The sequence below is a fragment of the Typopeltis vanoorti genome, chromosome 8, assembly GCF_054136105.1.
Source record: "Typopeltis vanoorti isolate ZY-2024b chromosome 8, IOZ_Tvanoo_1.0, whole genome shotgun sequence".
NCBI lineage: Eukaryota > Metazoa > Arthropoda > Arachnida > Uropygi > Thelyphonidae > Typopeltis > Typopeltis vanoorti.
This window is the reverse complement of record NC_143556.1, coordinates 111,737,765-111,761,227: the sequence shown is the minus strand read 5'-3', so window position 1 is coordinate 111,761,227 and position 23,463 is coordinate 111,737,765. Positions and strand designations below refer to the sequence as shown.

Here is a 23,463-nt window from a genome sequence, read left to right as displayed (position 1 = left end):
AATAGGTGATAGGTGGGACAGTGGCTATTCATTTGAAGCAATCTGGTGCAAGATTAAGACCAATAAGAAAATATATAGTTGATTGTTGCTATAGGCCAGGGAGGTCCACAGATGATCAGGAAGATATGCATCACCAAATTAGTACAATAAGTATAGGTCAATTGATTATTATGGGGGACTTCAACTATGGAGATATAGACCGGAAAGAAGAAAGATCGCATATCAGAAAGGAAATACAATTTTTAGACCTGCTGAGGTCTAATTACTTAAGGCAGCATGTGATGGAGGGGACTAAGGGTGGGAGAGTATTGGACCTGGTCATAGGATCAGAAGAGCTATCCAAAACCAAGGTGATAACATTGCCTCCGATTGGTGCAAGTGACCATATGGTCTTGACTTGAGAAATTGTAAAACATGAGGAATATTCTATCAAGGAGTATTTGTGGATCTACAAGGCAGGTGATTATGACATGCTTAGGAAAAACCTTAAATCTGTACCATGGCATAAAACACTGCAGGGTAAGGATGTTAGTTGAGTATGGGATATGGTTAAGGGTCATCTAGAGGAAGCAGTATAAATTGTATACCTAGGGTAAGGTGGGTTAATCAGGTAGGAGTTAGATGGATGAATAATATCATTAAGCACAAGATGCAGAAGAAGAAAATGCTGTGGAGGATATATAAAGATAAAGATGACCAGCAAACTCATGAACAGTACAACGCTCAGGCAAGAAAAGTGACCAGCATGGCAAAGAAGGCAAAATTAGATTATGAGAAAAATTTAGCAGAGCAGGCCAAAGGAAATCCCAAAGAGTTCTTTTGTTATGTGGCAAGTAAGAGGAAGAATAACTATGGAAGATTAACCTTAATGAGTGATGAATGTCATGAGGAGACAGAAATGGATAAAATAGTTGAGTTACTGAGTGACCACTTTGCAAGCATATATCTTCCTAGTGAGAATACTGCTTTAACCTATGTGACCGACACTAATGTGGGAACAGAGGTGGATGAATTGGAGATTCTTAGGATATTGCAGAATCTCAATGTAAATACAGCTGTGGGATTAGATGGAATATCAACTAGGGTTTTGTGAGAATGTGCAAGGGAACTGGCAATGCCTTTCACTAAGCTGTTTAATTTAAGTCTTTGTGAAGGATTGGTCATGACTTAGTAATTTATTGACTTTTTATAATAGAGCAACAGCTGAGTTGGATAAAGGAAATGGCTATACTATGATTTTGCAAAGGTATTTGACAGCACTATGCCACAAGGTTCGGTGCTGGGACCATTGCTATTTAATTTGTACATAAATGATATAGGAAATAACCTGAAAGGAAATATTCAGTTGTTTGCTGATAATGAGAATTAGGGAGAGTAATAGTTAATCAAGGTGATGTGGTGAGCTTGCAGGAAGATTTAAATAGGCTGTCAGTATGAGCAAAAGTTAATGAATGTCAGTTTAATGTTGAGAAATGTAAAGTTATACATTTTGGTATAAATAAATTACAAGCTGTGTATTGCATTGATGGTACTGTGCTCCAGGAAATATATAAAGCTAGAGATTTAGGGGTGGTGATAGACAGAGAGTTAAAGTCTAGAGGACATGTTGCTAAGGTAGCCCATAAGATTACTTGGCTAGTGAAGAACACATTAACAAGTAGAGATAAGAAAGTTGAAATTCCTTTTTATAAGGCCTTGATATGCCCACAGCTGGATTATATGCTCAAGTCTGGTCCCCTGGGTTTCTTGAGGATGAGGAAGCGATGGAGAGGATTCAGAGGCAAGTGACCAAGATGGTGAGTGGCCTGTGGAATATTCCCTATGAGGATAGATTGAAGGTGTGTGGATTGCAGAAGTTGGTTGACAGGAGAAAAAGAGAGGATATGGTAGAAACATTTAAGTTGCTTAAAGGATTTTATAGGATAGATGCAATGGAAATGTTTCAGCACTTGGCTAGAGGGGACCAGAACAAGGGCTTATCCCTGGAAGTTGAATAAAGGTGTGGCCAGTAGTGCTGTGAGGACTAGAGAGACTAGTAAATGAGTGGAATAGGTTGTCAGAATCAGTTGCGAGTGCTTTTTCTGTTAATGGGTTTAAGGAGAGGTATGATAGATTGCGTGGATAGATTGAATCTCCCACGATGAGTCTAGACTCCATGGAGGTGCCTGTATAATAATACCTCTCCTTAACTCAATCATCGCCAGGGCACACACATCTAATTCTGGCAATCCATTCCACTCACTCACCACTCTCCAAGCAAAAAAATGTAGTCTGTATACATTTGCTAACCACTTACAAAACTTTCAGGAGTGACACTAGCTCTCTCTCTATTTTTCGTGTAGTGAAAAATGTCCTTTCTGTTGATCTTATAGAACCCCTTTAGTTCCCCCTCCCCTCTTTTTGGCTTATCACCTAAACTTTGCAATCCAAACACCTTCAACCTATTCTCACAGAACTGTCACCAGCATAGTCACTCCTGTGAATCCTTTCCCACCACTTCCTCTTCCTCAAGAAACCCAGGTGACTAAATCTGCGCACAGTAGTCAAGATGCAGACGAAACATAGCCTTATGAAGAGGAACAATAACCTCCCTATCTTTACTTGTTAGCATGTTTTTTATCATCCAAGTATGAATTATGATTACTTTTGCAATATGCCCTCTGAACTTCAACTCTCTGTTCACCTTTACCCCCCACCCAAGTCCCTAGCCTCATCGATCTCCTGCAATTCAATACCATCAATGTGATACACAGCATATAATCTTTTCAACCTGAAGAGCATAACCTTACATTTTGCAACATTAAATTGACAATCATTACCATTTACCTACAATGCCATCATTAAATTCCTTATATGTGCCCTCAGAAACAGTCAAGAAGGAGAGAATGGTCAAAAATGTTAACAATATGTAATACTCCCACTTGTAAAACTGCTCCACTTTTAAGAAAAGAAAATTTAACTGCAACCGAAGTAAACTGACTTACACATCTAGATTTTTTTCCCTGACAAATCTCTACGACAAAGAGATAATTCTGGTCAGGACCACATTTACCATAAGGTGCAAGCTGGAGCCTCATTTTCTATGGAGGCACATTTTGAAACCTTACTCCTCACAAACAACAATATAAAAAAACTTATAGTTGCAAAATAAAATACTTATTTTTAAATATTGAATTCATAATATAAAAACTAGAGGCTGCTGAAAAATTTGTGAGGCCTCCCACCTCTATTTGAAATACATTGTCCTTTCCTTAGAATATAAAACTAACAGGAACTGCTGTATTGCATAAAATTCATATACATGAGCATACCATTTCTTTGCTGGATGTATATACACGTCCAGCAAAACCTGGATAAGATTCTGTCCACCTGTTGAAAGAACATGGATAAGAAGTGTAATTTGACCATCATGTCCATTAGAAGGAGCAATAATCCTTTACGGTGAAAAGAACACTTCACTAGATTACCTGGCATAGCAAGAAACGCAGTTGCTTGCTGTTTGCTCAGTAACAGAAATCTAAGTTATTAGACTAAATACCTACGAGTTATATTCATTTTTACTACTTGTTTTATCGTATAATTATAGTTTTTAATGGCAGTGCAAAATAAATCTTTTCATACTTTCTTTTCTTCACTTCATATTGTATCACTTTGGAAGATCAATGTCATTATCAATTTTTTTGCTAATAATTTTAATTGCCAATATTCTCCCATTTTATTCTCCCAGAACTTGATTCACGACAATTATTTTTGTCAAATAATTATTTTAAAAATTCATGAAAATCCAAATCTTAAAATAAATACAGCCTTCATCTGCTCCAAATTGTTTTCTTTATTTTTTATTCATAATCTTAGCTGAAGGTTAGTTCACAGATTGCACTTTTATGATTTTGCTTTATAGAGTATCATACGTAAATCTTGAATCATATCACATAATGCATAATTTTTTATGAAGTAATCTGTAAGTTTTAGCACTTCAACTTTCTTGGTTTCCCCGAATCACTCACTACATATCAAAATAAACGCCGATTATGAAGTCAACTGTTATGTACATATTTTCGACTAATTTCGATATTATGAGGTAGTTTTGAAGTAGCGATACTTTCCCTACAGTTTATCATTCGAAACATGTATAGTGCATGCATCAAAATGAAAGTTCATTTTCAAAATTTTCATAATAGAATTAAAATTGTATTTCGCCTTTGATGGCTAACTCCCCTCCCAAAATTATCCCCACACACACAAATACTGCTAGGTAACATATGTGCACTTTCTTTTTGTTTCAATTCGTTATTTTTCCAAAGTAATTGTACCACAGAACTTTTAATATTCTGATACAAAATTAAATTGTGATTATTATAAATGAGTAAATTTTGTATATTTTCTCATTTATATCATTTCCTGATAATTATAAATCATTAAATTATGTGATTTTGGGGAAACTGATGTTTAAGAAAGAGTTAGTTTCATCCTACAAAAGCAATATCAGAATAAAATGTTTCGAACATCTGTAAATCAATATCAATCAGAAAGGTGTAAAAAAATAATAAAATAAAATAAATTTCTGTGTGTATTTGGCTATTGTTAGGCACTTTTTAGTGTGTCTATTGGACATGTTCCTTCCTCACTTTCTCAATAATTTTCGTTAGCTTACAGACTGCTACTCAAACAGAAAGGAATAGATCTATAACTCTCCCACCTCCAAAAAATAAATGATTATGTAATACATATGCGCCTTTTCTTTTAAATAATTCAAATCCTTTTTTTCCCCCAAGATAATTGTATTAAATAATTTATAATTTTTCGATAATAAAAGTGAAACCGATCACTATAAATTAAGAATTCATTTTAGCTTAAATACTGTATCAGTCTGTAAAAGAAATGTCAGTCTTTCTGTGTTTGGATGTCTGCTAATTAACAATTGAAATCAAAACAAGACATTCTTAATGTATTCTGCACTACAGTTTGAGGCAATTTAGTGTGATTTCTGGGGAAACGTTCTCTCGTCTTTCTCAATAGCAGTGAGAGTGATCTAAGGGTTTAGCTTTTCCTCCAGCCAAAGAGGATTATTATCGCATATTTCTAAGACGTAGTAATATTTAGAATTAAAAATAATAATAATAATAATAACAACACTATTGAATTTTCTTTTGTGTGGTATGAATAAACAAACAGTCTTACATATTGAAAATATAGCATAGTACTGCTAAAACTTTGAATAATTTCAGCAGACCGCTGAAAAACGGATTTCAGATTGCAAAGAAATAGTACAGAATTAGAAGCTTCGATAGTACAACAATATTATTGCTTTATTTCTTTTGTCAAAATAGTAAAGTGAAGTAAAAAATGAAATAATTTTGAATACTGTCTGAAAGCTTTCAAACCAGTAGAAATTTAAAGTAGTTATGTAAATGAGTTCCAGGAGAGGTGTGGGGGATGCAGTGGAAAATCTTCAAAATGAACATAAATATTGAATCATTCCATATAGGATACCCTTCATATTATATTTTCAACATATCTGCAATAATATTGCAGAGGATATTATAGTAAGGTGCACCCTACAAAAAAAAAAAAAAACTGTAGCAAGTTTAAACAAAAGACAAAGGCAAAGAGTCCCTGCTGAAATATCACTGGATATAAAGTTTTGATATTTAAAAAAAAAAAAAAAAAAAAAAAAAAAAAGAGTCTCACAATCGGAAACCCTGAGTAATGAAGTTTAACATCATTTGTTGTTCATAAAAAACTCGTTCCTAAAATTGGATGTGACGATCCATACAACGGTATTTTGCAAGGAAAGAAAGTAAACTGTCATATTTATTTCAATAAATGTTATTTAAAAAATATAAATATTTGACAATATTTTAAATGAAACAAACATTTGAAAACTCACGAAAAAAAATTCTATATTGTCAGTAAAGTGAAAGAACATCAAGTTGTCTTGTTCCGTTACAGTGATTTGAAGAATAAAAGGCAGCAAATTTGCTATTACTAAATAGATTTATTGCAAAGACTGATCTCTGGTCATTTCAGGATTGATTATTTTCGCACATGTGAAATTCGTTTTTATTTTTCGGAAGAGACATATTATGCAGGGGAAAAAAATGATCAAATATCGTAGGACAGTAAAGGAAATTCCAAGTAACACAATACATGTAAAGTCAAGTGACCAAAGGTTGTTCCACCACAGTTAATCCATTAATGGCTCTAAAATCGCCGTTCGGGGATTAACGGCAGAGGGGGAAGTAACTGCATGATAAAAAGTAGAATGTGGATGAAGTTTTGATCCGTTAAAATTTAATTGGCAACTATGCCGCAGAATCTTGTCTGGGAGCAGTGCAATATTTTTGTTTTATTCAAAATGTACATGATTACTTTTTATCATCAACAAGAAGATGGGGTATAGTCCTTTAAACATTTAGAAAAAAATCTTTAGCAGTCAAAAGACTAAGTGAAACAAGGAGGTCTGCAAGAGCTGACACTATATTGCTTTGAAACCGTGGATATAAACAAATTAAAGAGGCATTACTTGAACAATCCATTTCTCCTCATGAAAAACCTGTTTCTAAATTAGAGAGCTCATCATTGGCTGATCATTTTGACAATTCAGAAACATCAATTTTAATAGTTGTGTGGGACAAAATTTTACAATGAATAAATGCTACTAGTAAATCTCTACAAGATCCAAGTATGAATTTGTTTTTAGCTAATAATTTGTTACAGTCTTTTAGTTGGTTTTACCTTAGATATAAGAAACAGTTTTGCAGCTTTAAATGAAGAAGCGAATTTATTAACTGATGAGACAAAATTTAAAGATGAGAAGGAAAGAAAACAAAAACTGTTTAGAAAACTAAACAGTGTGTAAAACTAGCTAAACAAAAGTCATGGGAGGACTTTGGCAAGAATATAGAAAATAAATATCAAGAAGGTGGCAAAATATTCTGGAGGTTGTTGAAGAAGCTTAGGAATGGAGGAAAGAGTGCTGTAAAAGGAGTTAGAGATGATAAAGGTGACATGAAAACAGGAGAAAAAGATATCCTTGAAGTATGGAGTAATTACTTTGATAAACTGCTAAATGAAACAAGCAGTGATCACTGCATAGTGATAAAAAACACTGAACAGGCATGCAGTCAGGAATACATATCCATACTTGAAGTAGAAAAAGCCATCAAAGGCTTGAAATGTGGAAAGGCAGCAGGAGTAGATGATATTCGACCAGAAATGCTGAAGTATGGCGGTATAAAAGTCTTACAGTGGCTGCACTGCATAGTTCAGAAAGCCTGGACAGAGGGACGAATTCCCGATGATTGGAGTAGAGCTCTCATAGTACCCATATATAAAAAGGGAAATAAAACTGCATGTGAGAATTACAGAGGTATTTCCCTACTGAGTGTTCCTGGCAAGATCTATGCAAGTATACTTGAGAAACGTTTGAGAAGAATTGTGGAAGAAAAGCTTGGTGAAGAACAAGCTGGATTCAGGCCAAATAGAGGCTGTCAGGATCAGATCTTCACTGTACGACAAATAGTCAAGAAAGCATGGGAATATAACAAAGATCTGTATTTAAGTTTTGTCGATTTGGAAAAGGCATATGACAAGGTGCCAATGGGGCATTATATCAAGCAATACTTAAGTCTTTATTTGAGTTGTAAGTCAGCAGTTAGAATTGAAGGAAGTACAGGAAGATGGTTTAATGTTAAATCTGGTGTGAGACAAGGACGTACATTATCCCCTCTGTTATTCATTATCTATATGGATCACATTATGAAGGAAAGTGGTATTAAACCTGATATCAAAATTGGAGATGTTAATGTCAGGTCTTTGCTTTATGCGGATGATGTTATACTTCTAAATAAATCCGCTACAAGTCTGCAAGATTCTCTGACTAAACTGAATGGCTGTTGTAATAGATATGGTATGAAGGTCAGCAATAAAAAGACAAAGACAATGAAAATAGGCAAAATCATTGAAAATGTCAACTGTATTGTGAATGGAGAATCTGCGGAACAAGTAAAACATTTCAGCTACTTAGGCACGATTTTTACTGAAGATGGTAAATTAAATAAAGAAATAGACAACAGAATCAGCAAAGCTGGTATGGTGGGAAGTCAATTGAATAAATTCATATGGAATAAGAGAGAAATTAGTCGGAACACTACATTAGCTGTATACAAGACAGTGTTCAAACCAGTTTTAACTTATGGATCTGAGAGCTGGGTCAGAAGTAAAACACTTGACCAAAGACTAGAGACCGCAGATATGAGAGTCCTGAGAAAGATTAGAGGCGTGAACAGATGGCATCAATGGCAATATCATATTAAAAACGAGGATATTAGGAAAGAACTTGACATTGTCAGCATCCAGGAATGCGTTAGCAGAGCTAATCTCAGGTGGTATGGTCACTTAAATAGAATGGGAGAGGAAAGATTAGCAAAACAAGTGTTCTCTGCCAGGTTGGCAGGAAAACAACGCAGAGGAAGACCAAGATATAGGTGGATTGATACGGTACTAAGTGCCTTAGACGATAGAAATATAAGATCTGATAATGTTGGAGTCTTGACAAGTAACAGACTGATTTGCAGGAAAATTGTAGATAGGAAGTTAGTAATGATGTAATTTTTTCATGTAGTACTGTCATATCCTGTACACCCCTTCAGGGTGCATGGCAGGAATTTGATGATGATGATGATGAGAAGGAAAGAGTGAAAAAACGGGAAAAAAAAGCGTTACGAAATTTCACAATGTAACGATGAGATTACTTATATTACATGGGAAATAAATTTTAATTGTTAATACTTTTAATGTCTTTGCGATAAGCTAATTTTGGAAATTAACGAAAGAGCAAAAAGCTATTTAGACAGATGTTTAGCATTTTTTTGAAGAAAGATAAAATCAATTCTAAAAATATTTTTGATGATGAATATTTCAAATGCAAGTGCTGAATGCTCATTGTCAGTGTTAAAGCAAATAAAAAATTATTTAGGAAGCAACTTGTACCAAAATAAAACAAGTGACCTGTCATTATTATGCACTGAATCAGATGTAATCAACTTGATTAATTATGATGACATTTTAGAAGTTTATTTTCCACTTGGTTAGATTATAATAAATTTAGTTTAATCCTTTATCCAAGTGTAAGCAAACAATGTTTGAATTATCTTCAGGACTGAGGCAACTCATAGTAAATAAGTAAATATTACCTCTCCATTGGTTCTGCCTTAGTATCACCACTTCTGGGTCTGGCTCCCACTGACAAGACCACAATAAAGGTTGAATGCAGTCTGGGTAGTGGCCCTTTCCTTCATGCATAGCATTATACATGTCCGCAAGGAAATGTGCTTTGCATTATGGGAGATACTGAGACAAGAAGTAATGAGAGCCTGGTCCACCTTTACGAGTTGCCTCAATCCTGAAGATACTTCAGGTGCAAACTTTGTTTGCTTACACTTGGATAAAGGATTAAACTAAATTTATTATGATGACATTTTAGATATATTTGCTAAAACCAATGCCAGAAAAAAAACTTTTAGTTTTTATTTTTATTTTTAATTTAAATTTGAACTGATTTATTTTTAAATGCAAATATATGTATGCCAATGTTGCGTTGTTTTTATTTTATTAAATGTCGACTTTTGTTTTCAATAAACTAAAAAATAAAAAAAATGCATATTAATTTGATTAACTTGTTCTTTTTTAAGGCCTCTCAATGACGTTGCACCTAGGGCCTCCAAATGTATAAATGCGACCCTGATTCTGGTAATGGTAAAGCAAATCAGAACATTACTAACTCGTCACTTAATGTAATCCACAATTCTGTCTTCACAAAATCTGACCACAAACATTCTTCAAAAGACATCTTCTGAACATCAAAGCACTTAAGAGGAACTTTTATATTAAATCCATGTGGCACTGAACCTTTAATTTAGTAAATGCTACCACTTCTGGAACTTCATAGAAGTTTGTTGTGGCTATAACAGATCATTCACAACAGGATATAAGAAAATCAGATTAGGCCTGGAGATTAGGATTGCGAATCCTCTATATGTCTACTAGTCGAGCATTGTGGAGACATTATCATTATTATTAAAAAAGACCTCCAGGGAGTCAGGGACTCATCAAGGTAGACTACACACACCAGCTGTCATACTTGTTCTTGAATTCATTCACACTGGTTGCATACACACAGCATCTAATGGCAATCCATTCCAATCATGCACCACTCTATGAGAGAAAAATCTAAATCTCACTCCCTTCTTGGTGGCATTCATTCTCAGCTTCCAAGGACACCCTCTTGTCCTTTCCCCCACCCTCCATAAAATGAAAAATTCCATCAACTGAAATAAATTTCAACATTCTCCTTTGCAATATCAGAATCACTATGGAAACCAGACCTGCACACAAATTAGTCCATGTGAGGTCTTATCAAGGCCTTGTCAAGAGGCAAAATAACTTCCTTATCTTTGCATGTCAAAGTTCATTTCAGCATTGCAATTAACCTGTGAGTTGTGCTTGCAATCTTAGCTATATGGCCCTTGAACTTCCTATCTACTAAAACTCCTAGATCAGCTTGATCACTTTCTTCTAGTATAATCCCACCAATATAATATGACAGTGGATATAATATGAAATAAAATTCTTTGGGGTTGTCTTTAACTTGCAGAGCCAGTTTCTTTTCATACTCCAACTTAGCTTTCCATATAACAGTTGCGATTCTTCTGGCCTGTTGCTTATGTTTATAATGGAAATCATCCTTATGCATATGGAATTCTTTCCACATCATCCTTTTCTTACAAATCTCTTGCTTGATAAGATTATAGATCCATTTCAGTCCTATTTATTCTTGAACTCTCAGGACACATTCTGATATTGCATCATTTAAGTATTTTTTAAATGCTTCCCAGGCACTCTTGAGAAGTTAAAGAATTTTGTAAAATTTTTCCATATACTCACCAATTCATTCAAATGGAAGGTGCAATGTGTGAAGCTTATAGTTAAACTATTCCTACAAATGCATGTGGCATTCTTGAATGAAGAGATTCTAACTTCACAGCTGAAATGTTTTTACAAGTTTACAGCTCTTAACCCATTTTATCCCAGTGTACTCATTTGAGTACAGCATCTAAAATAGCCTAGTGGTGACATCTCTTGCACGACAGTCAAACATCACGGAAGGTTACAGTTTTAGTAAGCCCTATTCTGCCACATTTTCACAAATTAAAAGTTCAGTGATGCTGTAGTCATATTTTTTCAGTACATATTCTAAAACTGACCTGTCAATTCCTGTATGATAATTCAAGTGCTTTATTTCTTGTAGTTTTTTCGAATATTTTTTCATTGTGCTGACTTTATGTGTTACAAAGGTAAGTACTAAGTAAATTTTTTTATATATCAGCGCCTCTGTTTGATTACGGGTTGAGAACGCGTACAAAATGGACCTGTACTCATTTGAGAACGATGGGTTTATAAGGAGTCGATTTTTTTTTTTTTTTTTTTTCTAGGTTTAGGACCTATGAAAAAATGGACCCTGATGAATTTCAGCCAATAAGTCCAATTCAGTTTTATGGAAAGTGCTACAGAACACTTGTTAGCTGAGGATGACGTAGCAAATTCCAATCACCAAGATATATCCGTAGTTATCATTCCTCCTGATGTTGATTATCAAACGGATAATGAGGATATTGATGACGATGATCTTCAGCCTGACCACCTTCCCAATGACGTTCCAGGGAAATAGAGCTTCATTAAGTGAGTGACAAATCAGACAGCGATGATGATGATGAGCTTCCTCTAGCCACAATAAGACAACATTGCTTGGCTGCGCAAGGTGAAGTAATTACCAACGTGCCCATATAGACAGAAGATATCTTAGACATCAGTATGGCAGTAACTACAGGGTATATGGACCATCTGAGTAATGTGAAGGACCAAATCCAAAATAAAATTCCAGTTGAAATATTTGAATGATTTATCGATAAAGAAATGATTACCGTTATTACTGAACAAACCAATTTGTATGCTATGCAGAACAATAATTATGTATTTCAAGTAACTGAAGAAGAAATCAAAGTATTTATCGCAATTCTACTTTTGAGTGGATACCATAGGTTGCCAAGAGAGAATCACTATTGGTGTTTAGATGAGGATCTCCTCATTCCCTCAGTGGCCAACAGTATGTCAAGGAACCATTTTCAAGAAATCCAGAAATATCTACATTTGTAGATATTTCTGGACTTCATCTCAATCGATGAAGCCATGATCAAGTATTTTGGGCATCACTCTGCTAAGCAGTTTGTTAATTTTGATACCTGATCTGTCTGTACTCATATGAGTACACATATATTTTTTTTAAATTATGCTCTTTTTTTTTTTTTTTCTTTTTTTTTTTTTTTTAACTGTCAGTATAGTGTAGCATTTTGACACATTTTCAACTAAATAAGATGAAAAAAATTGCTTTTTAAAAAAAAAAAAAAATTCTTGGGATCAAATGGGCTAAATATCAAGAAAATATTCCCAACTTTGTACAGTCTAAATGCAATTAACACTGTGGAAGATTAAAAATATCACAGAACTTCTCTCAAGCTTATGACTAAAGTGAAGGAGTAGGGATTCATCTTCCTGCAGCCATTTCCTCTCAGATCTGCTGTGCATATCAGTATCTGAGAAAAATATATAGTTGCATCTTTTTCCATTCTGATGTCATGGCTTTTACTTCTGATATGGGATATTAAGACAATGATGAATTTTTAAGGAATTTGATATAAAATTTTAAAGCCTTTTGAATAATAATAAAATAAGTGAGTGAAGCTTTATCTAAAAAGAAAAGATTAACTTTCAACAGATTCAGAAAATGAAACTTAAGAATAGGAGATCAAGTCCTAATACAAGACTGAGCTATTGAAAGAAAATGAGATAATTTAGGTATTACAGCCTCACCACGTACTTATGGAGATATTATTTCCTCATATCCATCTTAAGGGCATTCACAGCATATTGAAACAATGAAAAATTGAATATAATTAAAAAAGCTCATAATGAAATATTTATTACTTTATGTATAATAATAATATTAAGCTTTTTTATTATTGACATTCTTACATTTTATTAAAAATTACATTATTATTATTGCATATTAAATTAACATATGTAAAAGTTCTAATATCCAATGACATGAAAATATTTTTAAAAAAATTGTCTGGAAAATAACTTCCCCCATGGCTTGTGCTAACACTTACCTCAAGCATCTAGTATTTATATTATTTGAACTTTGCAGGCCATCCAATAAATAACTGACGTCATCAATGAACTCTTGGTTTTCCCCATCTTCATAACACTGATAAGCTTGCTTCACTTCAATAGTACCGAACTATAAAAAAAAATAATAATAAATAAAAAAAGTGTAATAACCTAAAATTTTAAGATTTATGGTGTTAAATCTCAGAATTACAATTTAATTAAACCAAAAATATAATGATAATGCTAGTTAGCATCTGATCATTAAATCCCTGGCATATACTCCCAACTTGTATACAGGATATTATGATAGTACTACATGAATAAGTTCACATTATTACTGACTTCCTGTTGACAATTTTCCTCCAAATTAATCTATTATTTGTAAGGATTCTAATACTGTCAGATGTTATATTTTGTTTATCTGCACTTTAACTGCATTAATCTAACTATACCCTCAGGTCTTTTTCCTGCATTCCTGATATTAAACATCTGTTTAAGTGATCATATCATTTAAACTAGCTCTATTCACACATTATTCAATAATAATAATAATGTCAAGTTCATCATATGGTGATCATGATCATCATAACGCTAATTACAGGTATAGACCATATTGGTCTATTCTGGTCACCTCAACCATCCAATATCCTTTTCTGAGGTCTACCCTACCTTTTCTTTCCAATTGGTTTATATTTTAGTATTTGTTTAGAATATCAGGTGCTGGCCATTCAGTTTACATGTTCTATCCATTTTTGTTTATAATTGTTTAGTGTTTCTTCTAATGATATTTAGTTCTAAGTAAAGGGGGATAAAAATCCCTTATTGTTTATTCCCCTTTACTTATCAACTTTGCCAGAAAAAATAGCCATTTGGCTTTTCACCTTAGATATTTAGTTCTTTTAAAATATCTTCATTCCTTTTTTGGTCTAATAATGTGTAGTTTGCAGTTCTTCTCATAAATCTCATTTCACGTGTTTTTATTCTTTGTTTATTGCCATATAATAATGTGGGCACTGCTAAAGTATTGTATATTTTCAAGTGTGTTTCTTTTTGTACTATATTTGGACTGAGTGTTCTATTAATCAGGTCTATAATCTAAAAATTTTTGAAGTTTTTAATTTTATGTCTTTTTCTCCTTCATATGATATTTCACATCCAAGATAACTGAAAGTATTAATCTGCTCTGGAGTTTGTCCACAAAATGCCATTGTTTTAGTTTTATTATTATTAAGTGATACTTCCAGGGAGTCCAAAGGCTCATCAAGGGAGGGCACCTACTCTTCAACTCAATTCACCAACTAACGAACTGCAACTACCACCAAAGCCATCTACTGCCGGCCACCATTATTTTCACAGACAATCACAAACATTCATGCCCACAGCGGGATTCAAACCCGCAGCCTTTTGGCTGGAGAGCTGATATGCTACCCACTCAGCCAACCAGGCCGGGAATTTATCTATGGAAATTTTCATTCCAAACACTATAACAGTTAAATTATATATGGAATAATTAATAATTTAATAATTGGGTTTAAATTATATTATAATTATAATATTTAATTAAATTACTATAATTTAATTATAATTTTATAATATTATAAATTAAATTATAATTATATTGGGTTTAAATTATATAATGCTCTTTGTAAATTGTCTTCCTTATCTGATATTATTGCCTGATCATCTGCAAATAATAGTGTATTTATTTTGTTATTCCAGGAAATTTCTATACCTGAATTGTTTAAGGTGTTTCACTGTATTATTATTTCATTAATATAAATATTGAAGTGTTGGACACAGAGGGCATCCCTGTCTTACTCATTGGTTTATAGATTGTTTTTCAGAGATTTTTTTTTCATTTATTTTTATTTCATTATCTTTGTATATATTCAATATTACATGTAGTAAAATATTAGGTATATTTATTCTTTGTAATATATCAAACAGTATATATCTTTTTACTTTGTCAAATGCTTTTTTGTAATGTCAAGTTACCTTGCTAATATCTTCATTTTTCATATGATTCTGTCACTTACATCTTATGTAACCACCCCAATTTTTTTTTTTTCCTTTCAGAATTCTTATATCTGTTGTCTCTAGCATTTGACTAACTGTTTTATTTTGAATCCAACTCTCACACATTGATAAGTAAATTTGGCTTAGACTGCCAGGCACACTGTTAGTTTATTGTTTTCACTAATCTCTTTTTTTCTTCTTTCATACAAATTTGTTCAGTTTACTCCTCACCATATGAGCTATGCTTATTCAATGTCTATTTCCATAAGTAAAATTGGTTTGAACAGTCATGTATACAACTAGTTTAATGTTTAATGACTAATCTCTCTCTTATTTCATATAAATTTATTCAGCTAGCTTCCTACCATATCAACTTTGCTTATTCTATTGCCTATTTCCATATTTAATTTGCCATCATCACTAAAAACTGTGCCCAAATATCTGAAATATTTTACTCGCTCTAAAAATTCAGGACACTAAAGGAAATGAAAAATTCAGGATATAACTGATGTTTTCAATATTTCTGCCTATTTTCATAGTCTTGGCATTTCTATGCCAAATTTGTTATGGCAATTACTCTTGTGTAGTTCCTGAAGGATTCTTCAAATAAACTAATTTAAAAGTAGAACACCATCTGCATAAAGTAAAGATTTAAGATTAACATCTCCAATTTTGATGTTAGGTTTAATGACACTTTCCTTAACAAAAATTCATACAGGTAATAAATAACAGTGGAGATGAATTGTTGTGAAATCAGGGGTAAGATGAGTTCACACTCACCTTACTCCTGATTTCATCTTACCACAGTCTTCTTGTATTTCCTTCAATTCTAACAGCTAAACTTACAACTCAAATACAGACTCACACATTGTTCTACACCATGTCCCATTTACGACAAATAATGGTAGTGTTTTCAACAGCTTTCCTCTTGGCAATTATCATAAACTTTTCACAGAGCTACAAAACTTAAATAGAAATCCTTGTTATATACTCACGATTTCTTAAAGAAAATCAGATTCTGATAACCCCTATTATGCTTGAACCCAGCTCATTCCTCCTCAAGTTTCTTTTCCACAATTTTTCTTAGCCTCTTCTCAAGTGCAGGAATAAATATCAATCATAATACAAGTAAGAAAATTGGTAATTCTCACATTCAATTTTATTTCCCTTTTATATGGAATTCTACCTTCTAATTTCCATATTTGAGCATTTCTAGTCGAACATCTAATCATCCAGCTGCCTTTCCACACTTTCAGGTTTCTGATGTTTTTTTTCTACCTTCAAGTATTGATATGTACCCTTGAATATTTTCTAACTTTTCTTCTGTCGCTGCTTATTTCATTTAATAATCTTCTAAAGTAATTACTCTAGATATCCAAAATATCTTCAGTTTTTATATCACCTTTATTATCTCTGATATCTTTATTGAATTCATTTTCCTCTATTTACAAGATTTTGGACCAGTCCCCAAAACATTCTGACAACTACTTTGTGATATTTATCTTCTATATTTTTATAGTCTACCTATAAGTTTTGTTCAGCAAATTTTACACATAGCATAGCTTCTTACTTTTTTTTTCTGTCTTCTCTAAGTGCATTTGATGACACTTACTAGGAATTTTTGATATGCTTTCTTCTTTTCCAGCATTTCCTCTAACTTCTTGAGTCTGCCATGGACTTTGGATTTTTCAACCATGCAAACAATTCCATTACGTCTATTTTCTTCAGGATCTGGTTCTCGTTTTCACTGTTTCAGTTTTTTTTCTTGAGTAATATGTACACTGAATATCAAATTTTGAAATATGGTATTCAATTATATCCTACTCATAACTAAATAGTGATCACTTCCTATTTCAAATCCTGTGATTGATCCTGAAATGGCATAAAAATATCGCTACCAATGATAACATAGTTATTTCTCATGTCATCTGTAAATGAATGTCAAGTATATCTTTATGTTGAAACATGCCATTATTCATAGTCATGCACCGAATAGAAATCCAGCAAGTATTTACCATTATTACTTTGTCTTTTTCTCCAAATTTTCCAAAACATTTCAATTGTAAGATTTATTTTCTAATCTGCTGTTAGATCTCCAACAAGACAACTTTATGCTACAGTATACTTTAATGGAGGTTCTCATACATACCTTAAATTCATTTACAACCAACGTGTTAAAGATACTTTATGGAAATTCATTCCAATCACAAACATAAAGGTTTTAAATGTGTGGTAATTGAATTTTTTAGATGTTTTTTTAAATCTGATATATATCTGGTAAGCTAGTTTCAATAATTTGTTTTGATCATAGCAAGTCTCTCTCTCTGCTATTTACCAGGCTCCACAATTTAGCCTCCATCTTTTCGCGTAACATAAATTCCATATCTCTGAAATTATTTGCTTTTTTTTTTTTTATCAAGGAAACAATATTAAAATTGCAACAACGCACCAAACAGTATTTGGAAAAATTAGATTGAAAGCCTAAAGTCCTATGAGAGGGACCTCTCTATGGTGCTGTTGGCTAGCCTTAACTGTTAGATGGGAGGCCTAAGAAATCAAGTTTCCCAAATCTTGGAAAGTTTTATACAACCATATGATTAGGTTGGTTTTTTAAATCTGCTGCTGATTCTAAACAAGTCTTTTAAGTTTGTATTTGTTGTGGCAAAGCATAGTAGTTTTCTCTCATTTGATTTGGTACAAAGTATCCAAAGCATGGGTCAGTTAGATCTAACTGACCATACTTATGGCAGCAGATTTATTTTTTATGTTCTTCTAGGCAGATGTTAGCAGATCTCTGAGTTTGACCATAATATGAAATGTTGCAAGAAAAGTAACTTTGTAAACATCTGGAACAGAGAGAGGAGGTAGCGAATCCATGAGAGAGTGGATGAGGATAGCCAGCTTCAGATGATGTTTGAATGCAGTGCAGAGATGCCCTATACAGACTACAGCATTGTTATAATCTTCATGTTGAGAGGGATGTGAGGAGATAAGGGAAACACTTAATTTGTTGATCTTTCTTGGCATTGTATGTTTTGGACAAACAGGCATTGTGAATAAAGGAGAATTCATCTGTAAGTTCAGCCTGGGTAGAACAGAGATTGGAGGCTCTATTTCTCAATAGAGCCTCCACTGAGAAGAATGATGGGAAAGTTTGTGTAGGTATCTACCTTTGGGGACTGAGTTTTCTGTAAACTGAGAAAGAAAGGATGCTGTTGGAAAGATGAGTGATTAGAGTATCAAGAAAAGGCAGGTTATTATTGTTTTCTTTTTTTTATAGTAAACCGGATTCTGGGGTTCTGGCCATTGAGGTGAAAGAGGAAGGAGTCTAATGTGTTTGAGCCATGTGACCAAGTAGAGAACATAATCAATATATCTTAATCAGATAGAAGGTTTCAGAATAGTAGTATCAAGAGCATGTTTCCCAAAATCTGTTAAACCTCAAACTCAGTTTTCTGCCTTTTTTTTTTTTTTAATTTATCCCTGTTACTTCCATCCTGTAAAACATCCCACAATCAGCATTTCCCAAAACTACTTCTTCAATATGAATATCCAATGTTAAAGATGAATGGAATAATCAATCTCCCCATGCAAACTAATCTTTAGTACATTCCAATACTACTGACTATAGATTTTAACCTTTCCAAATAAATAAATACTTTTCAATAATATATCTAAATAAACAATTACATTTTTGAAAATTATGGAGACAACTACGGTGTTTTAGTAAAACGTTAGTTTAATATAACTAAACTCTACATTCAACGTTTCGACCTTTATATCAAGGTCATCTTCTGGAGCATATGCACTATATACAGAGAACAAGCTATACTACAATCTATCTGGTTTGTTAAAGTAACTGACCAACCATTACAACAATTGCTGGCCTGACCTCTAGTGAAAAAAAATAAAAATAAAATAAAATCGAATATACATCAACGCTAGAGTCCTATTCTCAATATTATCTGTTGGTTGTAGAATTACATTGGGCACAACAACAAGTCTGTGTGTGTGTGTGTGTGTGTGTGTGTGTGTGTGTGTGTGTGTGTGTGTGTGTGTGTGTGTGTGTGTGTGTGTGTGTGTGTGTGTGTATATACACACACATTTAGAAAATTAATATTTAACCGACTAGAACCCGAGAAAGTATAACACAAAAAAAAAAAAAAATCAAAGTTTTTTTTGTGTTATACTTTCTTGGGTTCTAGTCAGTTAAATATTAATTTTCTAAATGTATACATCCCAAGTCAATTCTAATAACAATATATAAACACACATATATTTACAATATGATTATACATGTACATTCCAACCAGTTGGTGTGGAATGGTTTCTAATATTAGCTAGAAGTTGGCTAGAGTCCTGAATGTGTCGCTGATTATTTTTAGTTCTTGCTTCAGGGCTTGCTGGTTAGAGCAAATTGTTATGGCCCTGTTTTTAAGGGTGTTAATGACTCCATATTTTTGTGATGGGTGGTGGTATGAATTAGCATGTATGTATTGAACCGTGTGTTAGTTTTCGGTAGACTGTGAAGGATAGACTGCCTGAGGGGGAGACGTGCGACTAGTGTGTCTAGGAACAGGAGCAAGTTCTAATTTTAAATTTCGATGGTAAATTGTATGTTGCTTATTCAGGTGGCTAAGGAATGTGTTTAGCATTTGGTGCCCATGCGGCCAGATAGCAAACACATCGTCCATATATCTAAGCCATATTGTAGGTTTTAGAGTGGCGGAAACAAGAGCCCTTTGCTCAAAAGTTTTCATGTAAAAGTTAGCGATTGGGGGGGGGGGAGCCTATGGCTGTACCTTCTTTTTGTAGGTGAAATTTGTTTTGCCACACGAAGTAACCGGACTGTAGTATGTGGGCAAAGAGAGCCGGAATGTCGGGCAGAAATTTGTTCTGTAGTAAGAGAATTGTGTCATTGATGGGGACATTTGTGAAAAGGGCAGAAACGTCAAAACTGACTAATAAGTCGTCTTTGTCGAGTGTTATGTTTTAAATTTTGTTTATAAAGTGTTGTGTGTTCTTTATGTAGGATGGGGAATGACCTACCAACTCCTTGAGTGTCGACACTAATTTCTGTGCATATGAATATAGTGCATATGCTCCAGAATAAATATAAATATAAAGGTCCTAGATATAAAGGTCGAAACGTCGAATGTAGAGTTTAGTTATATTAAACTAAAGTTTTACTAAAACATGGTAGTTGTCTTCATAATTTTCAAAAATGTACTCTGATCACCATACAAGCCTAAAAGAAAGGATTCAGATCATCCATGGAAATGATACCCACAAGCAGTGCAAACGGTACGGTAAGTTAAAGATACGTACTTTCCTCCTGATCAATCGACTGGCCTTTTTAAAGAGATGCAGAGATAATAACCTTATTCCTATCTGCATCAAATTGAAAAAGAAATTTACGTCCGCTAAAGCACTCCGTATATGACCGGACAGAGAAAGCAATGCTTAGAGAACAGATTCAAACAGCCTGCCAAAACCTAGCAATAACTCAAAATTTAGTTTCAAAATTGCAATCTGAACCATCGAGCTATATAAATACAGATATTTTACAAATACTGGAAAGAATTACTGACAATTCAGCCAAATATATCCTGGAAAATAATAAAGAAAAACTCAAGACCATATTTCACAGTTAGAAACAACAGCGAAGACATTAAAATTATTAAAAGCTAACCAAGACATAATAATAACGAAACTGGATAAATGCAATGCCACTGTCGTCCTTGACAGGTCAACATACATACTTCAGATGAATCAACTAGTAGCCGATAACAACACCTACAAGCTGGTAAACTATAACCCAACAAACAGGATAAAAAATAAAAGAGAAACTACTCAAGTCTGTCACTACTTGGCCACCAGACACGGTTAAAAAACTCATACCCCACTATGCCAGTCCCCCCAGAATACATGGTGTCCTGAAAATACACAAACAAAAAAATAACACTCAACAAAGATGACTTATTAGTCAGTTTTGACGTTTCTGCCCATTTTACAAATGCCTCCATCAATGACACAATTCTCTTGCTACAGAACAAATTTCCGCCCGACATTATACCTCTCTTTGCCCACGTACTACAGTCCGGTTACTTCGTGTGGCAAAACAAATTTTACTTACAAAAAGAAGGTACAGTCATGGGCTCCCCACTATCCCCCCCCCAATCGCTAACTTTTGCATGGAAACTTTTGAGCAAAGGGCTCTTGATTCCCCACTCTAAAACCTACAATATGGCTTAGATATGTTGACGATGTGTTCGCTATCTGGTTGCATGAGCGACAAACGCTAAACACATTCCTTAGAGCCACCTGAACAAACAACATGAATGCATACAATTTATCGTCGAAATTGAAAATCAGAACTTGCTTCTGTTCCTAGACACACTAGTCGCAAGCCTCCCTCTCAGGCAGTCTACCAAAAACCAACACACACGGTTCAATACATACATGCTAATTCATACCACCACCACCCATCACAAAAATATAGTCATGAACACCCTTAAAAACAGGGCCATAACAATTTGCTCTAACCAGCAAGCCCTGAAGCAAGAACTAAAAATAATCAGCGACATATTCATAAATAATGGCTATAACAAAAATACTATCAATAATATACTCCATAAAACATCAACAAAAAAGAATCTAGATTACAGTAAAACCATAGCCATCCCATTTATTAAAGGGTTATATATTAAAAAATCAACAGAATCCTACACCATTATAACCTCAATGCCACCTACTAAACTTAAAACCATATTCAACTCTAAGGATCCCCTCCTCCCCTTGGTACATCCTGGAGTCTATTGCATCCACTGCATCTGTAACTTACTGTACATTGGTGAAACAGGACGTACAATCCCTATACATAAGAAAGAACACATAAGACACATTAAATATAACCATTTTGGTGAACAGGCCTCTCAGATCAAGCGCTCAACACCTTACACCAAATCGACTGGAAAAGCACCCGCTCTTTACACCATACAAAAAACTGGTACAAAAGGAAATTTAAGGAAGCCTACGAAATTCTGATAAACCACCCAAATATTAAAAACAATGGCGGCATGAACATTCCAAGAATCTGGATGGCACACATTCAGCTTACCTAATACATAAGATCCATTCATAAGTCAGGACTCTAGCCAACTTCTCGATAGTATTAGAAACCATTCCACACCAACTGGTTGGAATGTACATGTATAATCATATTGTAAATATGTGTGTGTGTGTGTGTGTGTGTGTGTACACACACACACACATACATACTTGTTGTGCCCAATGTAATTCTACAACCAACAGATAATATTAAGAATAGGACTCTAGTGTTGATGTATATTCTATTTTATTTTATTTATTTATTTTACTAATTATATGAAGAACCAAAGGCTTCAATTCGGCAACATGAACATATTTAAGTTAAGGAATATTGCATCCCATATTGTTTCTTAGCAGAATAAGAAACTCAAAGAGTTTCATGTCGAATATAGAAACTATATAAAGTTCGGCGATTCCAAGCATAAGCAAATACCTGGATAGTACAGCACCTGCCCCATTTGGTAGTGCAAACTGAGGCAACTCATAGAAAGGGTGGAGCAAGCTCCGATCACTAGTCTTGGTATTTACCCATAGAAGGGATGCAAGTTCTGTTCGCTACAAACTTGGTATTAACTAGGTCTACCTACTCACTGATGAGATCTCAATAAGGGTTGAAACCAGTCTGGGTAGTGACCTTCTCTCATAATGTAGAACAGTAATACAGCTTCTAGGAGCTAAGTTCACATTATGGGTAAATACCAAGACTAGTGATCGGAGCTTGCTCCACCCTTTCTATGAGTTGCCTCAGTTTGCACTACCAAATGGGTCAGGTGCTGCACTATCCAGGTATTTGCTTACGCTTGGAATCGCTGAACTTTATATAGTTTTATATTCGGCATGAAACTCTTTTAGTTTCTTATTCGGCTAAGAAACAATATGGGATGCAATATCCCTTAACTTAAATATTTTATTTTATTTTTTTTTTTACTAGAGGTCAGGCCAACAATTGTTGTAACGGTTGGTCAGTAACTTTAACAAACCAGGTAGATTGTAATGTAGCTTGTTCTCTGTATATAGTGCATATGCTCCAGAAGATGACCTTGATATAAAGGTCAAAACATCGAATGTAAAGTTTAGTTATATTAAACTAAAGTTTTACTAAAACAT

The 23,463-nt window shown here is 33.9% G+C and overlaps 1 protein-coding gene across 4 annotated transcripts in view; it reads right to left on the bottom strand.

Moving 5' to 3' along the window:
• LOC150104286 (wings apart-like protein homolog) overlaps window positions 1–23,463 on the bottom strand; it is a 401,535-nt gene that overhangs the window by 189,878 nt on the left and 188,194 nt on the right. For all 4 annotated transcript variants that reach the window (XM_090396897.1, XM_090396894.1, XM_090396895.1 and 1 more), the window contains one exon: window positions 13,230–13,360. In XM_090396897.1, coding sequence (XP_090253023.1) covers window positions 13,230–13,360 — 131 coding nt within the window. The remainder of the gene's footprint in view (window positions 1–13,229; window positions 13,361–23,463) is intronic.